This window comes from Cottoperca gobio, chromosome 4 (assembly GCF_900634415.1).
Source record: "Cottoperca gobio chromosome 4, fCotGob3.1, whole genome shotgun sequence".
NCBI classification, from domain to species: domain Eukaryota; kingdom Metazoa; phylum Chordata; class Actinopteri; order Perciformes; family Bovichtidae; genus Cottoperca; species Cottoperca gobio.
The window spans coordinates 26,231,228-26,252,238 of NC_041358.1; the positions used below are offsets into that span (position 1 = coordinate 26,231,228).

Sequence of the window (21,011 nt, forward strand, 5' to 3'; positions counted from 1 at the left end):
ATTGGCATGTTGTTCCCGATCAAAATAGCATTAAATTAAGGTTCAGTTACCTTGAAATGTTGCTGGCATGAGGCGGCCATGTTTGAAAGCTTAAAGGCATTTTGGTATTATTTATTGCCAAGTTGTATTCCGCATATCTGAGACTCACTCTGCCGAGACGAGAAACATTACATTATTTGAAAAGTGCAATGAACAAACATGCTGCCAGAAGCACACGAAGCACTTTTTAAAAGTTGAATTATTGTTTATGGAGGTATTGAAATTCCAGTCATGTTTGGTTTGATGGGAATATCGTTGGACTCAACACAGGAACTGTCGTGTGCAGTTACAGACTCTGTCGGAGGCTTAATTATGTTTATGTGCAACGATAATGGCACTGCGGACTAAAATTGTCTGAAGATTACTTTCTTTGTGACTCACCCCTGTAAAATTTAACCAAAGCCAAAGCCGTTTTAGTTAAGTAACTGAATTGTATAACTTGGTATTTTTTAGACGAGGAGAGAAATAGAGACATAAAGAGATTGGGACAGTCACAAGTGTCCTCAGGAAGGTCGAACTGACCGCTTTCATACACATTAGTGACCGTTATATTCTGCTGCAGCCTGGAGTTGGTTGCATAATATTTACTCAAGATACTGTTAAGATAATCTATAATGAACATTAAGTTTACAATAGGGGCCCTATGTATGATCCATACCATATGTGCATAACAGGATATGTTTTGACATGACATGAGATCCATGCCCTAAGGAAGTTAAGGGGATCCCTCAACGGTCATGAGGAAGTGACCGTCACATCTAGAATAGATAAACTTTGTGCCATGATCCTGGGGCAATGTCATGTGGTTCAATGTATGACAGAGTTTGTGCGTTCATTTAGGACTCATATATAAGGTTTAGATTCTCTTTGTCAGTTAGGACTCTACACGATTGTATGCTTGCAAGCAGGTAGTGTTCCCATTAGTATTGTTTGTTGTGCAACAAAATAATAATGAATCAACTATATCTGTGTTTGTGTTTTATTGATTCCTCTCTGTTTCATGCCACAATGTTGTGAGCGATGAATATCCTCATCATGCACGATCATTTTAGAAGCTGCAGATTGGACGGCCGTGTGTGTTACTTCTAGATGGCTGTAGTGATTTTAAAAAAAAAAGCAATGTTGGTCGTAGATAGAGGTAAAAGATATTCAACAATCTGCAGGACAGACTTCATTACCAGCGTTCACTCTATATGGAATATGTTAAATCCAAATTGTTCATTTTATTCAGTATTATTCTGTAGCATTTAGTTGGCCCTTACTAGAAAAATCTGCTCAAAAATCCTGTGCGTGTCTCACATTAAAAGCAGACAAAGCCTCCTGCTCTCAGCGCACCAGCAAAGATATTTTATTTAAACACCAACTGTGTGCAGCCTCATCTGCATGGAGCTCCCGTCTCCTTGTACCTCTCCTTCCACCTTTGTGCCATGCCTGCTGTGCTGGATACAAAGGAACCAAAACAACATGCATTTCAAGGTCAGGGAAATGCCACTTTGTTGTGCAGCTCATGCTAGTCTCTCCAATGCCATGTAAATAAAGCCCGAGGAGTCTCCTCACAAACCTGCGTGCCTCTGCCGTTTGCTTTTTCGGGTTTCTTCTTGTACTCGGAATCGTTCAAGTTTGCACCATTTTTTCTCTCAAACGAATTACCCTTCCTCTGTACGGTTGGTATGTTCTCTCCTCTTTTGACTTGAATAATGGATGTTCCCCTTCAGACTGACAGCGCACTGAATCCCTGTTCTCTGCCTGTCCAGCAGCAGAGAACAGAACGGTCAAGGTAATACGAGCGGAGGAGTGCGCCCTTTAGGAGGGATGACTGCAGCCTTGACTCGTACGACTCGTCTCTCGTCTCGCTACCTTTTCTCCCTAAAATCTTTGGAGTACACACCGTCTCTGTGGTAGCACACAACACATGCACACACAGCCACATACGAATGCACGTGGATACATGCACACGCGCACACATTCGACAGATGGTTGAGGCTCTGCTCTGACAGAGGCTAAAGCACGGGGCACCTCCACTCTTCAAAGTCTCCTCGTCTCTCCTCTCGCTGCCTTTTGAAACGCCATCTGTACCCAGGCACATTAATGTTACTTAAAACAAGGACATTGCATTTTTTTCACGGTTTCTTTCTGCCTCTGCCATATTATTAAGTATTTTGAGATCTCATACAGTAGGCACAATATAGCGTCTTTCTCTGCGAGCGCACGGGCCTGCTTACAGGGATACAATGCACGAGATGCATGAAACTGTGTGTGTTTGAGAAAGAGAGTGCATCTTTTATTACCCAGCAGCCACTCCGCTCTTCTGGTCTCTCAGAGGAGCAGTCATTTCTCTCCGTCAGTCAGTCAGTCAGTCAGTGTTTGGGGAAATGATAGTGGACTTTAGAGAAAGAGCAGCTTTGTTTGGGCAGGAGGAAGCAAGAAGAGCACTGTTTCCTTTCATCATCTTTATCCTTTCACTGCCACCTCCTAACATTCTCCTCCGTCACCTTCTCTCCTTCCCTTCCTCCTTTCATTCCTGACTCACACCCGTCCCCAGCACTCGCTGCTCGACGCCCCACCTCTCCTCCTCTGTTTCCCCCCCCTTCCCCAGATTGAGGTAGCGTGTTATTAGTAAGGCAGCCAATGTGCCTGTCGGTGTGTGTTAGGGCGAGATAAGCACAGGTAGAGAGAGTTACATAAGCCGCTGTTGATTACTGTGGAGGAAAGGGAGAGCAGAAAAGAGTGAGAAGAAGAGAGGGAGAGAGTGAGAAAGACAGATTGCTGTACCTTAGTAAGTACATTGTGCTCTAATGTTGCCTGTATGGCTGGCTGGCGGTTGATAAGTAGCACAGGCTTCTGGGGCTGGTTGAAAGAACAGACATTAGGTTGGACTCCCTCCACTGGCAGCTTGCTTCATAGATTGCAAGTTTGTTTTTGTTATAATGTTTAATAGGAGAAAAATAAACTCTCTTCAAGGTTTACTATGTTCATATGGCGTGACAGAGTCGTGATAACATTTTAAAAAACGGCGGAAAACACCGAGAGTGGATTCATGGATCAGATTTTTCATTTTAAAGTTCATTAATTGAATCTGCAAGTAGTTTGACTCTAAGATAAATATCAGAATAGTGTTTAATAAGCCTGGTGTTCTATGTTTTCTCATTTGTGTTCGGATTAATTCATGTTGCCGTACTTAAATATGAAACTATATATTTACGAGCCATCTTTAAAGATACTCTCTGAGGAGAGTCAGACAGTGTTTACAGACTCTCTGTTGCTTTCTGTCTTTTCATGGGATTTGTTGATAGTAGGAACAAAAGCAGACAGTGCCAACCTTTCCATTTAACAGAAATAATGCTGGAGGAAAACTGCACGTCATTTTTAATTGTAGTGTTGATTTGATTTGATGTGACAACTTCAGAACACATTAAACATAAATACAGTTACACACGACTGTGATGCCGGCGGAACCTCATGGCAGGAAGATGCATTCAGCATGCGGGGTAATGTGAGCGGGGCGGCCGGGTTAGGGTTAGGTGGTCGTTTTTGGGTTAGGGTTAGCTTTTATTATTGTGAATGACGTATTTACAAGAAACTAATGAGCACATCTCTGGTAAACACAAGATTTAAAGTGGTGCTTTTGCATGATTCTTTGTTGAGACACCAAAATGGTGCTTAACAATTTATGTAATCGATGAGGAATTATCTTTAAAATCTAAATGTAATGCATTTTTAATTTAAGTTTGACTTTGTACTGACGTACATTATCATGAAGAGCTCGTCTCTCCCTCTGCAGACTAATTATGACAAACAGAAGAGTCTTTTTTTTATAGCACTTTGAGACAAAGAGGGTTTTTAAAGGGTGGTAAAAATAATGAAACACTTAAACGTATGTAAAGTAAAAGTCAAGGACAAAGAAGAAAGTGGATTGTCGGATCAAATCAATGCTGATTTCATCTATGTTTGTTCATTTCACTCCACCGTTAGATATGTTTCCTTCACATCGATCCTCTCGTGATACTGCTGGGAGTAAAAAAGGATGTGGACGCTACAGCATGTGTTTTCTTTGCCGTGCCTTCATCAGTATACCAAGCATTTGTCCAGAGGCCCTTCAGCCAGAACCAGCTTAGGAGCAGCTCAATGCCAAACAAGTGTGAGGATTAAAGGACGAATACATTCGCGTCTTTTCTTGTCTTAGCGGAGAAAGTGAAAGAGCAAGGCTCTCCTCTTTTTTAACTCCCCCAGAGGTGCCCTTGAGCAAGCCTCTTGGACTTGCTAAGCGCATAACAAAAGCAGACTGTTGTGAAATTGGGCAGATTGCAATTACCAAGGTGAAGCAACAAATGTCTAGAACCAATCACTTACTAGCTATAGCTTGAAAAAGCAAACAGCAGTGACCCTATTTCACCTGGCACACACACGCATGCATGACGACTACAGTAATAAATGAAGAAAACCGTCGGAGCAGCGATGGCTTTTGTTTGCACTGTGTAGATCCCATTAGAATTGTTATTTTTCTGCTTCTGACAAGCTAATTAAAATGTGCAGGTACAGAGTTGGCACAAGAGGAAGGAAGGATGGAAGAGGAAATTGTGAAAGCCTGTCAGGGGAGAAGGAGCGAGAAAGGTAAAAAAAAAAAAAAAGAATAAAAGAGAATAATTTGCACTGAATATGAGTTAATGAGATACAACAGGAGGGAAGGGAAGGCTGTGGTTGAGGTCTGTGCTCGGCAGGGTGTGTGGTCAGTTAAGAGTGTTCCTTTGTGTCTGAGTTGAAAAGTCAGAGCCTTGTTGATTACACACCGACACTACAAACTAAATGCTCATCGTTTTTAGTTTGTGCGTATTTTCGTCCCTATTACACCAAGTTGTTTACTGCTGAAGGAGGACACCGATCACCACAGTTTACAGTAAATGAGGTCCTTTTGCGATGTTGACAGCGGGAAAAAAAAAAATCCTTCCAGTATTTGAAAGGAAAGAGAAAATTGCAGAGAATGTGCAAATGAGCTACTTACTTCTTCTAAGTAAAGAAATAAATAAAACCGTGTTTGTGCTGCAAATTGTATTTTTAGAACCCTGAATCTTTCAGCCAATTCTGTGTATTTTTATACAAATCTGGCTTCTCTCATTTTTTAAATACAAATAACAATAAATTCACAGAATTTATTAAATGTTCTGTATTATTTTTCTTTTTTGGTGAGAAAAACAAGATGCAAAAAATAATAAGCTTGGAAGATATACATTATGTTTTCAAAAGAGAGGCGTGTTTCTTTTGTTGTTTTTTTGCAGCTCTGCTGGAAAGTAAATAACCTTGTGCCGTCTGTGTTCTGGAGAAGAAAATAAAATAAGAGAACAAAAGGGGGAGTGAGATGGTCAAGGTGCTTCTCCGAATAAGAATTCAGGGGAACGAGCGCCATGAGACATTCAGCAGGAAGTATAAAAAAGAGATGGGGAGAGGGATGGCATGTACAAAAATGTGGAATAACAATAAGGAAGGTTTTTATGTGTGAGAAAGAGACTGCACACAATGATGCTCAAACACAAAATTCCCCTCTTTCTCCCAGCCTCTCTTTTATTCAGTCTCAGTCACACAGACATGCCTGTGTGCACACAGTATTATGTAAATAGTCTCTTCGGCAGAGTGCTGCTGTCACTGAGCGAGCATCCTCTGGGCCATCTAGGCAGCCTCATTAAAACAAGGCACAGCATCCATTAATAGATACCAGTGCGCACATGCACACATACATACATACATATATAGTATACAGCCGGTAACGCACGTAGAGCATTCACAGACAGCAATAAAGTACATCCCATGAAGCACATCTTTAAATGTTCCTTTCAGGTGGCAGTCAAAAAATATCTCCAAGGAAACGGCTCAAATGTCACGGAGAACAATGCATGAGGAGTGTGTGTGTGTGTGTGTGTGTGTGTGTGTGTGTGTGTGTGTGTGTGTGTGTGACTGTGACTGGAGCTCACATGAAGGAAGAATGGACTGTGTGGCTTTAAACAGACTCGAGGCCAAAGCCACAATACAGCCCCATATGCTCAGTCTACGGCTGGTGTGTGTGTGTGTGTGTGTGTGTGTGTGTGTGTGTGTGTGTGTGTGTGTTACTAATATAATATTTATCTCAGTCTTCTCTCTTTTTCTAAACCTACGTTAGCACATTAGCTTTTGTCTCAGAGGGGGGTGGGGTGGATGGGCTGGATGAAGTTTTCAAAAGTGTGAAGACTACAGGGTTGTAAATAAATATCGATGCACTTGAATATCAAGATGATGTTTTGTGATACTGTACCAATTCTCAAAAAACGTTTTTTGATTAGTAGTTTACATCCAAAGATGAATGCATCCCACTGTTGTGATTGCCAAAAATGGTGGTTTGTTCTTTATACTATGGCAGTTTTCCTAAAAAACTATTATAATAATAATAATCGCAATATATTGAATCGTAACCCCTGTTTCATGATACGCATCGTATCTCCAGGTCTTGCCAATACAAAAAGACTACTTGAGAAAATAGTTCAACATTGTTGGACTGGAGAAACACATTAGTTAGCCAAACACGTAGCACAAATGTTGTTGTTGTGTCTCAACCCTATAAAGTAAAAGGTGCCTGTGTTTGTTTTTGATCTGCTGGCCCCGCAGGTGGCTCCCGAGGTGTGGGCTTCATCCGTTTTGATAAGAGGATAGAAGCTGAGGAGGCCATCAAGGGCCTGAATGGACAGAAGCCATCAGGCGCTGCTGAGCCCATCACGGTCAAGTTCGCCAACAACCCCAGCCAGAAGACAAGCCAAGCCCTTCTGTCACAACTCTACCAATCCCCTAATCGCCGATACCCTGGCCCCCTCCACCACCAGGCTCAGAGGTTCAGGTGAGTGCTGGGGCGGGGCATGGGGATGATGATGATGATGATGGTCATGGAGTAGGAAGTGCGGCAGAGTAGAGACGGGATAGGGTGGGAAAGGGTTCAGGTAGATTGGAGATTTTAAAAAGGTATATGGTTTTAAAGATGCGTAATTAATGCAGAGTTTCCCAACCTCGGGAGCTCATCCAGTGTAAGGGTTTCCGTTATTCATTTGGTGACCCCATTAAAATTCTTAAATAAAGTGAGTTGCTCCAATGTTCAGTAAATGTTTAAAAGCAGTCCCGTATGAGCAGCTTAAAAATATTTCATAGAGTTGTAAAGTGGGAGGACGACGCTCCGGTCCCATTCATGTTCTCCATTAACAATGGAGTGACCTACAGTTGGAGCTCTTTTAAGACTTGGATGGACACGTGACGCTCACGATTGATTCAAGAAGTAGTAGAAGTTGATAAAAAAGAAAACATAAATTGAGTATGACTCCCAAATTACTTAAAACTAACGGGCCATTAAGGATGTCATGAAAAGTCAATGCCGAAATTCAAAAACGTGAAGGTACTCGTTTTCTACAGTACCACAGGTACCGTAGTTACCACAGTCAGGGCTTGAGACTAACGTCGTCCCAGGGACGATATAAAATGTGTTTGGGACCCAGTAAACACACAATGGAAACGTCCAGGGGACCCTGATAATGCTACATTGGGAACAACAAATGTGTGTTGAAATTGACAGAAGGAAAGCTAGTTAACGTTAGCTGTTAGGTGTTAGCTGTTAGTTGTTAGCTGTTAGTTGTTAGCTGTTAACTGTTAATTGTTAGCTGTTAGGTGTTAATTGTTAGTTGTTAGCTGTTAATTGTTAGCTGTTAGTTGTTAGTTGTTAGCTGTTAGCTGTTAGCTATTAGTTGTTAGCTGTTAGTTGTAAGCTGTTAGTTGTAAGCTGTTAGTTGTTAGCTGTTAGTTGTTAGCTGTGCTGTTAGCTGTTAGCTGTTAGTTGTTAGCTGTTAGTTGTTAGCTGTTAACTGTTAGTTGTTAGTTGTTAGCTGTTAGTTGTTAGCTGTTAGCTGTTAGTTGTTAGCTGTTAGTTGTTAGTTGTTAGCTGTTAGCTGTTAGCTGTTAGTTGTTAGTTGTTAGCTGTTAGTTGTTAGCTGTTAGTTGTTAGCTGTTAGTTGTTAACTGTTAGTTGCCGCTGAATAGAGGTTCCATGGAGTTTTGTCATGATGCATTCAAGCTCTACTCAGTAAAAATTACTATTTGGAAAAAGTAAATTATAACGTTATTATGATGTGTTCAATTGCGATCTTGCAAAATGTAGTCTTTGGCAAGAGAGAAACTTAATACAAGCCCACATTTGACTAACAGACATGTTTTCACAGCATTATGAACTAGATATTAGAGAGGGAATTATGACCCGTTTAACTTCCTAACAAAAGCCAGTATGCTAAAGGTAATAAATAAGTGTATGTTGAAGTCCATGGGCTTTATTTGTGTGTTTTTGTTATTTACCGTGATATCGAATATCTTGGAATTTCGCTGGTGTTAGTATCGACTACTACATTTCTGGCCTCGTGACATCCCTAATGGCCACAACATAAACCGATTAAAACAGGAGATGAAGATCCCAGAACCAGCAACTGCTCCTACTTCCCAGCTCTATTCCAGAGAAGTTATGATGTAACAAAATGAAACCCAAAGTGCTGTGTGCATCATTAGATGTAGAATAAGAACGGGGTCACTCGGGTCGTCTGCCCGACAGGTTGGGAATCTGCAGGTTCAAGATATATGTATTTATTACCAAACTTTACAAACAGTAAGAGTTTAGACATAATATCATGAATTCTGAAGTATCTAATGTGGTTTGATTTATGGTGGGATTTGAAAACTGAGAAACTTCTGCTCTACCAGTGTGTATCATTAAATGACAAACAGGATCGCTATTTCATATGTGGATATTTAATGTCATCAGTCTCAAACTGGGTAGCAATTCTTGTTGGTTGATGTAACAATAAATGAGTTTAATCAAGGAAACATGTCTGTTTTAACAACAGGCCTGATTTGGAAAACATTTGCACCAAATGCAATTTACAATGTTCGAACACGGGATGTTCCTGCCGCAGGAGAGTCACAGCAACGTCTCGTGTGTCAACAGTGATGCAACTTTTCTCCTGCCAGTTATTTTAGAAAATACCTCCCCCTTTTGAACAACAGGTGTGAGCGCTCTGCACCTGGTGCAGGTGTCAATGAATCAGGCCCGCTGAGCTCTGTGTGGGTCCAGCCAGATCAGAGAGGAACTGTTCATAAGAGACTGTGGGGTTCTGTCGTTCACAACTACGTATTTCCCCTCATTTCATCATGCTGCCATCGTACACTTTTTATTTTCTGTGAGGCCTGGGCAAAAACATGCATCTGGATAAAAATATTTGTAAATGTTTATCAAACTAGATTGTCTTTCTGACTGTAAAGCCCCAAGTGTGCATGACGTGGTCATACTGATGCAATGGACCATAATACAAAATATACATTTGCCAGATTTACAAGATATAATCTACTGTATTAAATATTAACCTGCATTAAAAGATGACGTTATTTAAGAGAGACTAATGTCTTAAATCCAATTAACAAAAGGGCAAAGTAAAACAAATGATGCTAAAATTAATTTAAGGGTTAGGGGTTTAACCTCATTTCAACTTAATTAAATTGAATGGATACGAAGTACCTTAAGCTGTCTTTAGCTAATTCTAAAAATGTTTTCTGCCCAGGTCAGTGTTGTCCACAACAAGCTATCACTTAAATACAGTATTTAGCTGACATACTGTATGTACGGCATACTACCTGGTCATTTCCTATCACTCACTAATGACACAAACAAGTCTTTTTTAATTTAAATGTTACATATTAGGGCTCACTCCTTCCGTTTCCCCTCCACAAAAACAAGACAGAAACAGGAGATTGCACGATGTATACAACGACAGCATCATCCGATACGACAGGAACGTTTCAGAATTGGAGAGAGAAGATGTGCTTACACAATTTCCCCTCTCTTTCAATAACACTAAGCCGGTCGTGCTGTTTACTCTCTATCAAAGTCAGAGCTTGGAAGGTATTTTCCTTGTGGAGCAGCTTCCCTGGTGTGACACCTGAGCGATGTAGCGTGGCTGTGTGTCTGTGATACGCCAAGCCAATTTACAGCATCCGCAGGAGAGCTGTCGCTTCTCATCACAACTCACAGGACACTTCCTAACTGTGTCTCGGTGCTCCTGCTCTCTGTTCCCAAGCCCTCCACTAAAACCTCCACAATTTTACAAGTTACAAAAGTGCGCGATGTTAACTTTCCCTTCTTTTACTAAATCTTTTAACGGTAGTGGAAAAGCCCCCCCCCCCCCTCCCCCGAATACACAATTTGTTCTGTTTCTCCTTTGAAGAGATATTAAATATTAGTATGTACATTTAATACGCTAAAAATACTCAAGCAAAGAGGATCTATTGATGTGTGCCTGAAACAAAATGAAATGTAAATGAGCACTGGGAAACTGGTACTCCTGCTTGTTTTACATACTTAACAAGTTTGTGTTGCTGCTTATAGGTAAGACCCAAGATTAAAACAAAACTGAATTATAATTGCAACTATCCTGTGTGACTAAATCATGAGGGCGTGCTGTAACACAACTTAATGTATACTGTGATTGTGTTATCCCTCTTCAAGACGAGAAAACACAACCGACTCCAGCGCAAATACAACGAGCCCGAGACCCCAGATGGTTTCCGATCCTCTGTCGTTAACTAATGGTACTAATTAGCAAATTAGCCTTATTATATCCAGGGCAGGAGCCAATTCTAATTGAACAGATTTTTGTTTCAAAAAACGAGAAGACAAAAACACCCATTCCACCATTAACATGCATTGAGAGGAAGAACAAAAGGCCTATTGTTTATATCGAGCTTGGAGAGGCAATGTGAAAAGCTGGAGAACACTGGCGGAGTGTTTGCGTGGTGAGCGTGCATCAGTGTGCGTTCGTACACGTAGAGAGGGAGAGCAGCAGGTTGTTTTGTTGTGGCCCATCGGCCTGGCGGCCAGCAGATGTCTTCGTGCTCCTGGGCCCGGAGCGCCTCTCCTCTGAGCATCCTCTCCAATTGACTCATTTACCCACAAAGCAGCCCGTTAGTTCCCTTCCCACGTAATGGGCTAATTACTGCTTTAATGATTCCGTATATCCTTTTCTCCACTCTTTTTCTTTGTTGTAGGGCTGCTTACCTACTTCTTTCACTAAAAGAGCCACAAATGCGACTTTGAACCCAGATAATAAGTAGGCAGACGATGTGCTCAAAGAACTTTCCTCATCTGACTTCAATTTGGGGATTGTATTGCATGGACTTATCTCCATGTGCATTAAGACTTTTTAAACATTTAAATGCATTTTTAAAACATCAATATGAGCACCTTGTGAGGCAGAATAAGAACAATATGGAAAAGCACTTTATTACAGTGCTCGTCAGTCCTGATCCGCAGTACTCAAGAGTTCTGCAAGATTTCTAATTTATAAGGTACTTAACCACAATTACCTGGCATCCCGGGGTTTTATTGTGCCTGATTATAAGACTACTGATCTGTTATCTCTAAAATGCAATTTAATTTCAAATGATCAATGTAAATGGTACTGTGATTATTATTATTATTATACAAGTTATTTGATTAAAGCCTAATTGCAATCAAATAATAATGAAGTTGTGTGAGAATATAACAATGAAGCCTTTAAGGTTATGTAGTTGTAGAATAGTCACTTTATGGAGCTGAAACCTTTTCAAAAAGATGTTAATGCTGTGAAGTTGTGTCGCAAGAAAGCAAATGCTTGTTGACTGAACGAGACAAAGAGAAGCAGCCGAGTCAAAGTCAGAGAGTTTGTGGTGTTTTCAAGAGGAACGAGCCGTCACTGGCCAGCTGTTGCTCAATAAGCCGTGGCCTCTGTCCATTAGGCCAGAGGAGTTAATAAGACATGAGACAGCCAGACCCAAGTGAGGAATGAAGGTCATTGAGTCACCAAGCAGACTGCATCCATCCAAGAGGGCCATCGTTTCATACAGCACCACAAACAGACACACACTAACTGTACTGACTGCCATGTCGCTCACGGGGATAAAATTATTATACAACCAGAACATTTCCCCAAAAAACTAACCCTGTGAGACAGAGGACACCCTCCGACTGACACTCAGGCGTTCCACCTGACCTGTTAGCACTTTACCGGTTGACCCCGATCACAAAGACAGACATTCACAATTTGCACGGCTAGTTCAATGGTGAGTTTGGTTCTTTGTTGGTCCACCTCATAGAAAACATACTAATCATCACTTCTCTCGCTCATCATTCAAATGCCAAACCATTACACTGACAGAACTCTGGATCATTTCCTATCATCTCAGGTGTTCTCTCAATTCAGTTGAAAGACCATAGTTTATGAAAACAATGTGGCGGCACGTAAAGTGAATGTGCTATCGCACAGCACTATAGCCTCGCATCCTAATATAGCCGCGTGCTACGCTCACGCCCTGCCGCCATTAGGGCTCTACATGTGACTAATACTGAGCTGTGACCAGTCCACTGCTGTAGACTTATAACAATTAGAAAGTTGCACCTACAGTAATGTCGACGTGCCTCTCTGCTCTGACATTAGCCGGTGCAGCGCAGTGGCGACCATACTGATGGTACTGTAGCTTCATTAGCCGATGATAGCATGTTCTGGTGGGGCTCCTCAGTGTAATGGGCCAACTATAGATGAGTTTGTTTGTTCTTGAGTGAGGAGGACCATGCCGTTCCTGCAGGGACTTAACATTAGTTCCATTGAGTGAGTCGACCATCTGCCCACCATTAACCCCAGAACCCTCCTTCTCTTTACAGGCTGGACAATTTGCTTAATATGGCCTATGGCGTAAAGAGGTAATTAAAAACTTCACCCAATGCCAGATGTCCATGTTGACTCAATGATTTTTCAATATCCTTTTTTTCTGTTCTTTATTTTAGTTTATGTTTCCTTGTATTTTTGCAGTCACTTTGCGTTTGACAATTCGTTCAAGGTCAACTGCATTTTTGGTTCTTTGATTTGTTTGTTTTTCCTCGTAAGCTTGAGTTGGTTTCTTAAAACCCTACCAACCACTTAAGGTGTAAAAAAAAAAAAAGTTTTTATCTGAAAACAATCAGTGTTTGTTTTCAGTGGTGATGAATTTGCTTTGTTTTGATTATGAAAAGTGCTGGTGTTGTTTGGATTGTTTTGGGTTGTTTCTGTGTACTGAATGGATTTTGTTCTCTGGTGTAAATCTCCTCATTTCTAGGTGTGTTTTTTTCTACCGGATTCAGGTTCTCCTGCCTCGTCTCTCTGCAGCTGTAGCTTGAGAACAGTCTTTCTCAAGGAGCTAAATTTGAATTTGTCCCTTTTGATTATAAAGAATATTAGAATAAAACGTCCACTATCGACTATGTACACAGTCCTTCATTGGATACATGTACATCTGTGCAGTGGAAGCCATGACAAATTTACATATCGCCTTCATTTCTTGGCTGAGATGAGGTAGTGTTCAGCAAGGACACCGGATGAGGCTGGAAGAACCTGGATCCCTGCTGGAAACAGGAAATGCTGTTTCACTGCAGACAGCTCCAGCTTTGCTCGGCTCTGCTCTGCTCAAATTCCTTCCTTTTTGCCTCCATGTTTCATTTTGCTTTCTCGCCAACATCGGTGTTACACAAGCCAGAGCAGCAGCCACTGTGGTGATAGATGTTTCATGTGCTGACTGCGGCATCTTGCATGTTGCAAGCACAGGGGACACCATCTGAAGTCAGCTTAGCAACTCAAACAGAGAGGAAGTTTTAGCTCCAGAGAAGTTCTCCCTTTAGCTGTAATTTAGTTTAACCCCTCAGGAGACACTGCCATGCCCGATCAGCTCTGTGGCTTCACTTTGAGTCTTAACATTCCTTAAGGTGAAAATAGTGTCCGATTCAGCCGTCCTGATTGCAAAGCATGCCACCAAGTAAGAAGTGCTTTCCGGTGACCTTAGGTTGTTATGTGAAAGGAAAGAGAAGAAAGACGTTAAGAGCCGGAGATGTTTCGCTTTAGCAGTGGACAGCGTAGATATCTGGTCAGCTACACTGTTGCTATGCAACCCCCGGTCTCGTCTGTAACATTGGTTAGTGTTTGGTCGCGCTCTGATGGCTACACGCTCGCACGCACGTTCGCACACACAGACACGTGTACGTACAGGCGCACTCAACTCCTCGCGTTAGCCAGCCTCCAAACCGTCACACTCTCCCGAGCCTCCTCACACACTCCAGTTTTTTTTTTTTTTGCATTTAAAATCATCAGCGAGTTTTTTCCGCGTCCAGCTGGAGGAGAGGCCTGAACCGCAGCCGAGCATGTCAGACAAGTACTCGACATGATGAAGCCGGTTAAGATTCCACCAGCTCGATACTGGAGAGAATATTAACTTGCCTTAACAATGCATTGAGGGCATGTAGAGAGATATGAGAGGCAAAGGATTGGAAAGGTTTTATAACACCGTTAGCTGCTGCGGGCTGAATATAAAAACACCCTTGTATCTCAGTCATATAGATTTATAATACTATATTCTATATCTTGTCATACAGAAAGAAACATACTATTATAATCTGTTTATCTTACTTAACACACACTAAAAGCAGAGAACCGTCAATAAGCCAACCACCCGAGGTGTTTGTATCAGCGTTCACAGAAACCACAATGGCCAGAAGCAAACTCCGCATGACCAAAGTCATGCAGGAAGGTCGCAGTGATTGCAAGCCATATATAGTCACTGGAGAGAGAGGGGTGCCGGCCCTGAGCAGCGAGCAGCGCTATCGATCAGTGCCACAAGCTCTGGAATAGAACAGAACACCCTGCAGACTGCGGGAGGAGTGGCAGGAATACACTTTGTACCTTAATGCCACTGGGCTGTAAAGTGCTTCCATTTTCCATTTAGTTCGCTCCCTCTTCCCTCCCTCCCGCCCTCTCCTTAAGAACGCAGCCTTCTCCGAGACAGCTGCAGCAAAGCGGAAATCTCAATTAAAGCACACCCAATAATGCCTATAGTCGTTTCTTGGAGAGAGGTGGCATAAGAAATGAACCTTTTTATCTCATTTACCTTTTATTTAAAAGTGGGGATTTTTTTCCCCTCCTCTCCCTTTCCTTTGAGCGGAAAGGCAATTAAGTGAAGTCAACTGAGGATTCAAATCTCTTGCATCACAAGGAAAAGGAGAAGATTATGAGGCGAATAAGAACAGATTTAGCAGGCTGGTGCATGATCTTTGATGGATTTCTAGCGACGGTTTAATTCAACAACTTCCTGCAATTTAGCTCCTAAAGGAGCCACTCAAGGACACAAAGAGAACCTTCGTCTGCATCTCCTTCAGCAGAAATATAGCTCGGCACGCAGCGCTGTCGTCACTCCTGACTGGAGGAGCTCATTTATTAGTAGCTCTGGAGACGCACATACTAACGCGTGCATTTAGACATAAACATACATGCGCTTACAATAAACACCCAGGCATATGCATCCTAGTGTACTTGGCTTAGAGATGATTCTTCTGTAGTTTGATCAGTAAAGCAGTAAACATTAAGCAGAAGACGTTTTGAAGCTAGCGTATCATGCAGGCGAGCGTCGTGGCAAGCTGTTAGATGATGTCCAAAAGACAAGATGGAGGTTTTTCACCAGCGTATGGCCATTTCATGTAGATGCAGACTTTGAGCTTCACTGCATACCCTAACCCAATAAGTTTAACCTTTCTCTCGTTCTCTCTCCCCCTCTTCTGCTCTCCCTCTCCTCTCAGGTTCTCCCCCATCACCATTGACAGCATGACCAGCCTGGTTGGCATGAACATCCCCGGGCACACGGGCACTGGTTGGTGCATCTTCGTGTACAACCTGTCCCCAGATTCGGATGAGAGCGTGCTCTGGCAGCTGTTCGGGCCCTTCGGTGCCGTCAACAACGTCAAGGTGATCCGTGACTTCAACACCAACAAGTGCAAAGGCTTCGGCTTCGTCACCATGACGAATTACGACGAGGCGGCCATGGCCATCGCCAGTCTCAACGGCTACAGGTTGGGCGACCGCGTCTTGCAAGTCTCCTTCAAGACTAACAAGACACACAAGTCCTGAACTTTAACAGGTAGAAGCAGTTGCCCCGCGACTTTGTCTGCTCCCAAATTGCCCCCAACCTCTCCCCCCACCTCCACCCGTCCCTTAGCCCCTTCAGTCACTACCACTACCACCCTACTACAGCCATCCAACACAGCAAACTCAAACTCCAACCGGAACACAAAGCAACCAACAAACCATCAAATAAATTGAACTAGAAATGGCTTATATTATAACTTTGGACCTATAAGCCAATGTTGCCTAAGTATTACAAAAATGAAATGATGAAAATGTTCATGATTTTTGGAAGCTCCTGTGATAATGCAGGCTTCTCTTTGTTGTATATTCTTTCTGTTTGTTGTGGTTGTTTAAATAATTTCTCTCTTCTGTGTAAACAGTAGCAAATCCCTGTATCCCCTTATTTCAGAGAAGAGAATGTCCTTTTTAGATTGAAACCTTTTCTCTGTCTTGATTCAGGATTTGTTTTTCTTTTGTAAATCCGGATCCACTGTCGTTAGTATTATATGCCTCCCTGTCAGTGAAAGGGAGGGGGCTCTTTTTTAAATTGGTGAACCATTCATTCATTTTTAGTGTGTATCAAAAAACGTCCCCTTATCGATTCTAAACGGGATTTCCACGTCCCAGTAACTCTGATGTAGAAAAAAAAAGAATTTCTAAAACATTGTTTTTGTTTTGTATCGCAAACAAAACATAATGTCTTTCCTCACTGGGGTTCAGGGAGATGGGGCGAGGGAGGGGATGGGTTAGCTTTCCTGATGACACGTTCAGTAATTTAAGAAAAAAAAACACTGTTGCCAAAGAGAAGATCTCTTTGCTTGAAAAAAAATGCGTTTAGAAAAAGATAAAAATAAAGAGAAAGAAGATCTATTTTTATAAATGATAATTAAGATAATAATTATTGAAGAATTTTTACAAGAATCTGGATTTGAAAAAAGAGAAAAATATTTTGACTGGCTAACTAGGGGGGGCCGGGGCGGGAGGGTGGGGGCACCACCTTGTCTTGTCGTTCTGCCGTGGTACTTTATAGGATCAAAGGTCGTTTGTTTTTTTGGGGAATCCAAGTTGGCAGTGATTTTGTAGATGGAAGGGATGCAAACCGAGGCAGGTGATTTTGGTAATTTTTCACATATGTACTAGTGCGTAATTATTCAACAGCGATACCCAAAAGGGAAGGGAGAGGGGTCTTTGCAAGGCCGAACCATCCTTATAGTCCAGAGCCCAAAGCAAGAAGACCCTTTGTCCACTTGTGTTCCTGTTTTTGTCATCAGTCAATATGGGATATCAGTAAATAGATATATACACATCTATCCATTTAGAGAGCATACTATACATTATCTCTATCATTTTTCTTCGCTCTGCGTTTGTGAATTTACATTTGAAAAAGAACTTCCTTTTAGCGATCAACAGTAGGTGCTATACTACATTATTCACATATCTTAAATATCCAAGTTTGTTGTTCTATGTGTTGTTTAAAGAAAAAAAATACTTCGATGTTGGCATTGAATTGAGCTGCTGTTCTTTGTTTAATATTTGTTTATTGTTGGCCCAAAAAGATCTGGTGAGACTATTTCTTTGCTGAATAGCCAGATGAACGGATTTGGGCCTCGTAAGAATCACTGAACAAAATCTTTCTTTTGTATCTTTTTGTTTGGCTTGCTGACTTTTAGGTTACCTGCTGAGCGTGAAACGTTTGTCAAAACTAAATGATGATTAGCTAGTTCTGTTAGTCTAGATATTTGTTTCCTTAAAAAGGATCTATGACAACTGTGTCTTTCTTTGCTGTGTACAAATAGATGATATATATATATACATATATAGTCTACATTTGTTTTACAATATCTACTGTACTATATGAGTTGTCACTGTTCTTTTGTTTGAGCTTGTCTTTTTCATGACAACTTATTATGAAGTGGTGGTTCAGTTACTTAGAAAAACTTGTGAGGAAACTGTTCAATTGTTGTCATGTTGCTTGTGGAGAAAAAAAAAAAGATTTGGATTAACTTTCAGTTAGCTACCGCGGCAAAAGAAATCGAACAAAATCTTAGAATATAACTGTATTTGTTTATCACTTTATTTACTTTTTTAAACTATTTATTTTTCTATTTATTTGTATTTATTATATATTTATTAATTTATCTGTGTATTTATGTATTTATTTGTTTCATTGTCTTGTGTATTTGCGTGATTCTGGTACAGGGAGGGGGCGTTTCTGAGCAAAAGGGAACAAAGCGACTAGTGGAGAGGCTCGTCCAGTAGTCCACTGCACTGAGAGAACTTTTAGTACGTTCGTGCTTTGTACCAATATATCAAAATTACAATATAAAAAATCTAAAAGTCAAGAAAACTGAAAAAAATGTCTGGAGGGTTGGGGGACGCTCTTCCCTTATTACTAGAAACAGTTACTCGCTATGCATAACCTAGTTAATAGTTCAATTTGCTATTGCTTTTTTCTTGTCTTGTTAAAATGAAATCTTTAGATCTTTTTCAATAAAGTTTAGTCTTAATAGAATGTTATAAACAGTCGTTCTGGTTCAATATAACCTGTGATAAGTTTGTGTTGTTCTAAAAAGCCACTCCGTCCACACCCTCCCTCCACTTACTACCGCTTTGTGATGAAACCTTATGCAAAAATGTGGGTCTGAAAGCATAGTTTTCAGTTTTCAGTAAAACATTTTATATAACATTCAGCTCTTGGAGGCTTGGGCAGATACATTTTAAAAGGGAGCAAATGCCCATTGTTGTTTGAGGGTCATTCATTGCACTGGACTAAATCGGTCAAAATCACTTAAGAGTCAAAACTTATTTTTAAAAATATTCATCATGTTTTCAAATGACATACCAACAAATCTTTAAAAAAAAAAAGAGAAATTGTTACCATTGCACACCAACTGTTATTTACAGCAGTTGTTGCTATACTTAAGAAGTACTCTGGAGATATGAAAAGGGATTGTACCGATTCTATATTTTATATACTCTAATATGATATATATTATATATTTTGAAAGGTGAAAGGTAAGGGAATGGTTCCAGAAGTATAAATATACGGAATTGGATTTTTCTGTTTGTTGTTAAGACTTGAAAACATGAAGGAGGTGTGTGGAGAGCATTTCAAACACTCAGACGCATGCTCGCATAAGTACATCCTTCTCTCTCACACCTCAGTCATCTGACAGGCCGGGTCATCTTATATCCTCATTATAATCCAGTCATCATCTGCGCCATCCAATCACATAGTTTTCTAACGTCATAACGGCAACAAACCAACCAACCCACCCACCAACCAACCAGACCCCTTCATGCTCCCCGCCGCCGTCGGGAGCTTGAATTATGCAACGACCCCAGTAGAATGTTGTTCTGATGTGTGAACTAATTTCCTACACTGTATGACTTTTGAACTCTTACGATGCGTGCCTGTGTTCCGCCTAGACCCTGTGTGCACGTGTGTGTGTGTGTGTGTGTGTGTGGTTGTATGTGTGTGTGTGTGTGTGCGCGCATGTGTGCATGTTTGTATGCATGTTCCTTTATGTAGTTGTGCGTGTGTTGTGCGTTTGTCCTCATATGTTTGTCAGCGTGGAGTACATCCAAATGTGCGTATGTACAGTATATACATATATGTTTGTGATTGCGTGTGTGTGTGTGTGATTGTGCATTTGGGTCTGTTTAGTGCACATATATACAAATGTATATGTGTGTCTCCCTGAGTGCTTGTGTGTGCGCGCGTGTGTGACAGAGATGGCACGTGCGGTTGCTCGAAATGTGTGTGTGTGTGTGTGTGTGTGAAAGTGTGTGCATGTCAGGGTGTTTGAAACATGGGGCTGCGTCACCTCGCTCTATGCCCAACCCCTATGGCTCACACCATCCCCTGTAGCGCCTTATAGTGGCAGCCTGCCAGTAGGAACAACGCAGCCAGTAGTGGAGGAGGGAAGGTGAACAGAGGAACTAGGCTCTTCTTGTCAGTTTTCATTTTCCTCCTGAGACGTGTTTGTTTACTATCTGAAAAATCTATAAACGAAATCTTTAAAGACAAAAAAGACGAAAAAATGTTCACAGGGCCCCATGACCGCGGCTCTCTCTACTCTCCTGCTTATGTTATTACTTAACAATTATCAATGATGATTATTATGATTATTATTGCTATTATTCTTAGTATTCTTATTCTTATTATTAATCCAATTACTGCGATGAATGACTTCATGTTATCCTTGCTAGTTTAGGTCATTTCTGAAACTGGAAACAAAATAAAAATCTTGCTGTAAATGTTTGTTTTTTCTTTTTCATAAAACTGTTGTGTTTGAATTATTTGTACTTTTGAATGTTGGGACAATAAAATGAGGTGTTAAGAGCTTGGATGTTTCTTGTCGTGATGATTGAAGCGTTTCAATATTTCACACTGCTTCTTTGTTTAATAATATTGTTCTCTTTATCTTCCTAGATGTTTAGATTTAATCAATAAAGTATAAAAGGACAAATAATTTCAATAATTCAGCCTATTTAATGAAAAGTGATATCTTGCATATTAAGTGTATTTTCTAGATTTTAATCTATTTGGCAACTAATCATACAGAAAATTCACAAGAATTTCAATAAAAGATTAAATCGTTAGTCAATCATCAGGTGAAAAAACGCTAAGACTTCATGGTTCCAGTTACAATTTGTTGCTTTTTCGCAAATATTTGATTACTGTCAAATTATTTTGGTTCTCAGAGAAATCTGAAGTAAGTTTTTCATCATTTTCCGACACATTATAAAGTGAAACAAGACAGAGTTGGATCAATAACAGCTGCAGCTGTAGTAAATTCACTTTGGTCAACGTTTGCCGTTTTTAAAAGTGCTCTATAAATAAACCTGAACATATTGTTCTGTCTCCACATGAGGCAAGATTTCCAATTAGTAATACAACACAATAGAATTAACTGCGCCGGTAAATCACAGATTCAATCTGCGTTCAGTTTGACCTTTCAGCTTCTGAGGGAC

General features: G+C 40.9%; 1 protein-coding gene across 7 annotated transcripts in view; it reads left to right on the forward strand.

The window, feature by feature from the left end:
• elavl4 (ELAV like neuron-specific RNA binding protein 4) overlaps window positions 1-20,383 on the forward strand; it is a 70,868-nt gene extending 50,485 nt beyond the window's left edge. For 4 of the 7 annotated variants that reach the window (XM_029429319.1, XM_029429324.1, XM_029429326.1 and 1 more), the window contains 3 exons: window positions 6,661-6,895; window positions 12,776-12,814; window positions 15,710-20,383. In XM_029429319.1, coding sequence (XP_029285179.1) covers window positions 6,661-6,895; window positions 12,776-12,814; window positions 15,710-16,037 — 602 coding nt within the window. In that variant the 3' untranslated portion in view covers window positions 16,038-20,383. The remainder of the gene's footprint in view (window positions 1-6,660; window positions 6,896-12,775; window positions 12,815-15,709) is intronic. The other 3 variants (XM_029429321.1, XM_029429322.1, XM_029429323.1) reach the window with 3 other exon arrangements.
• Window positions 20,384-21,011: the final 628 nt, after the last annotated feature.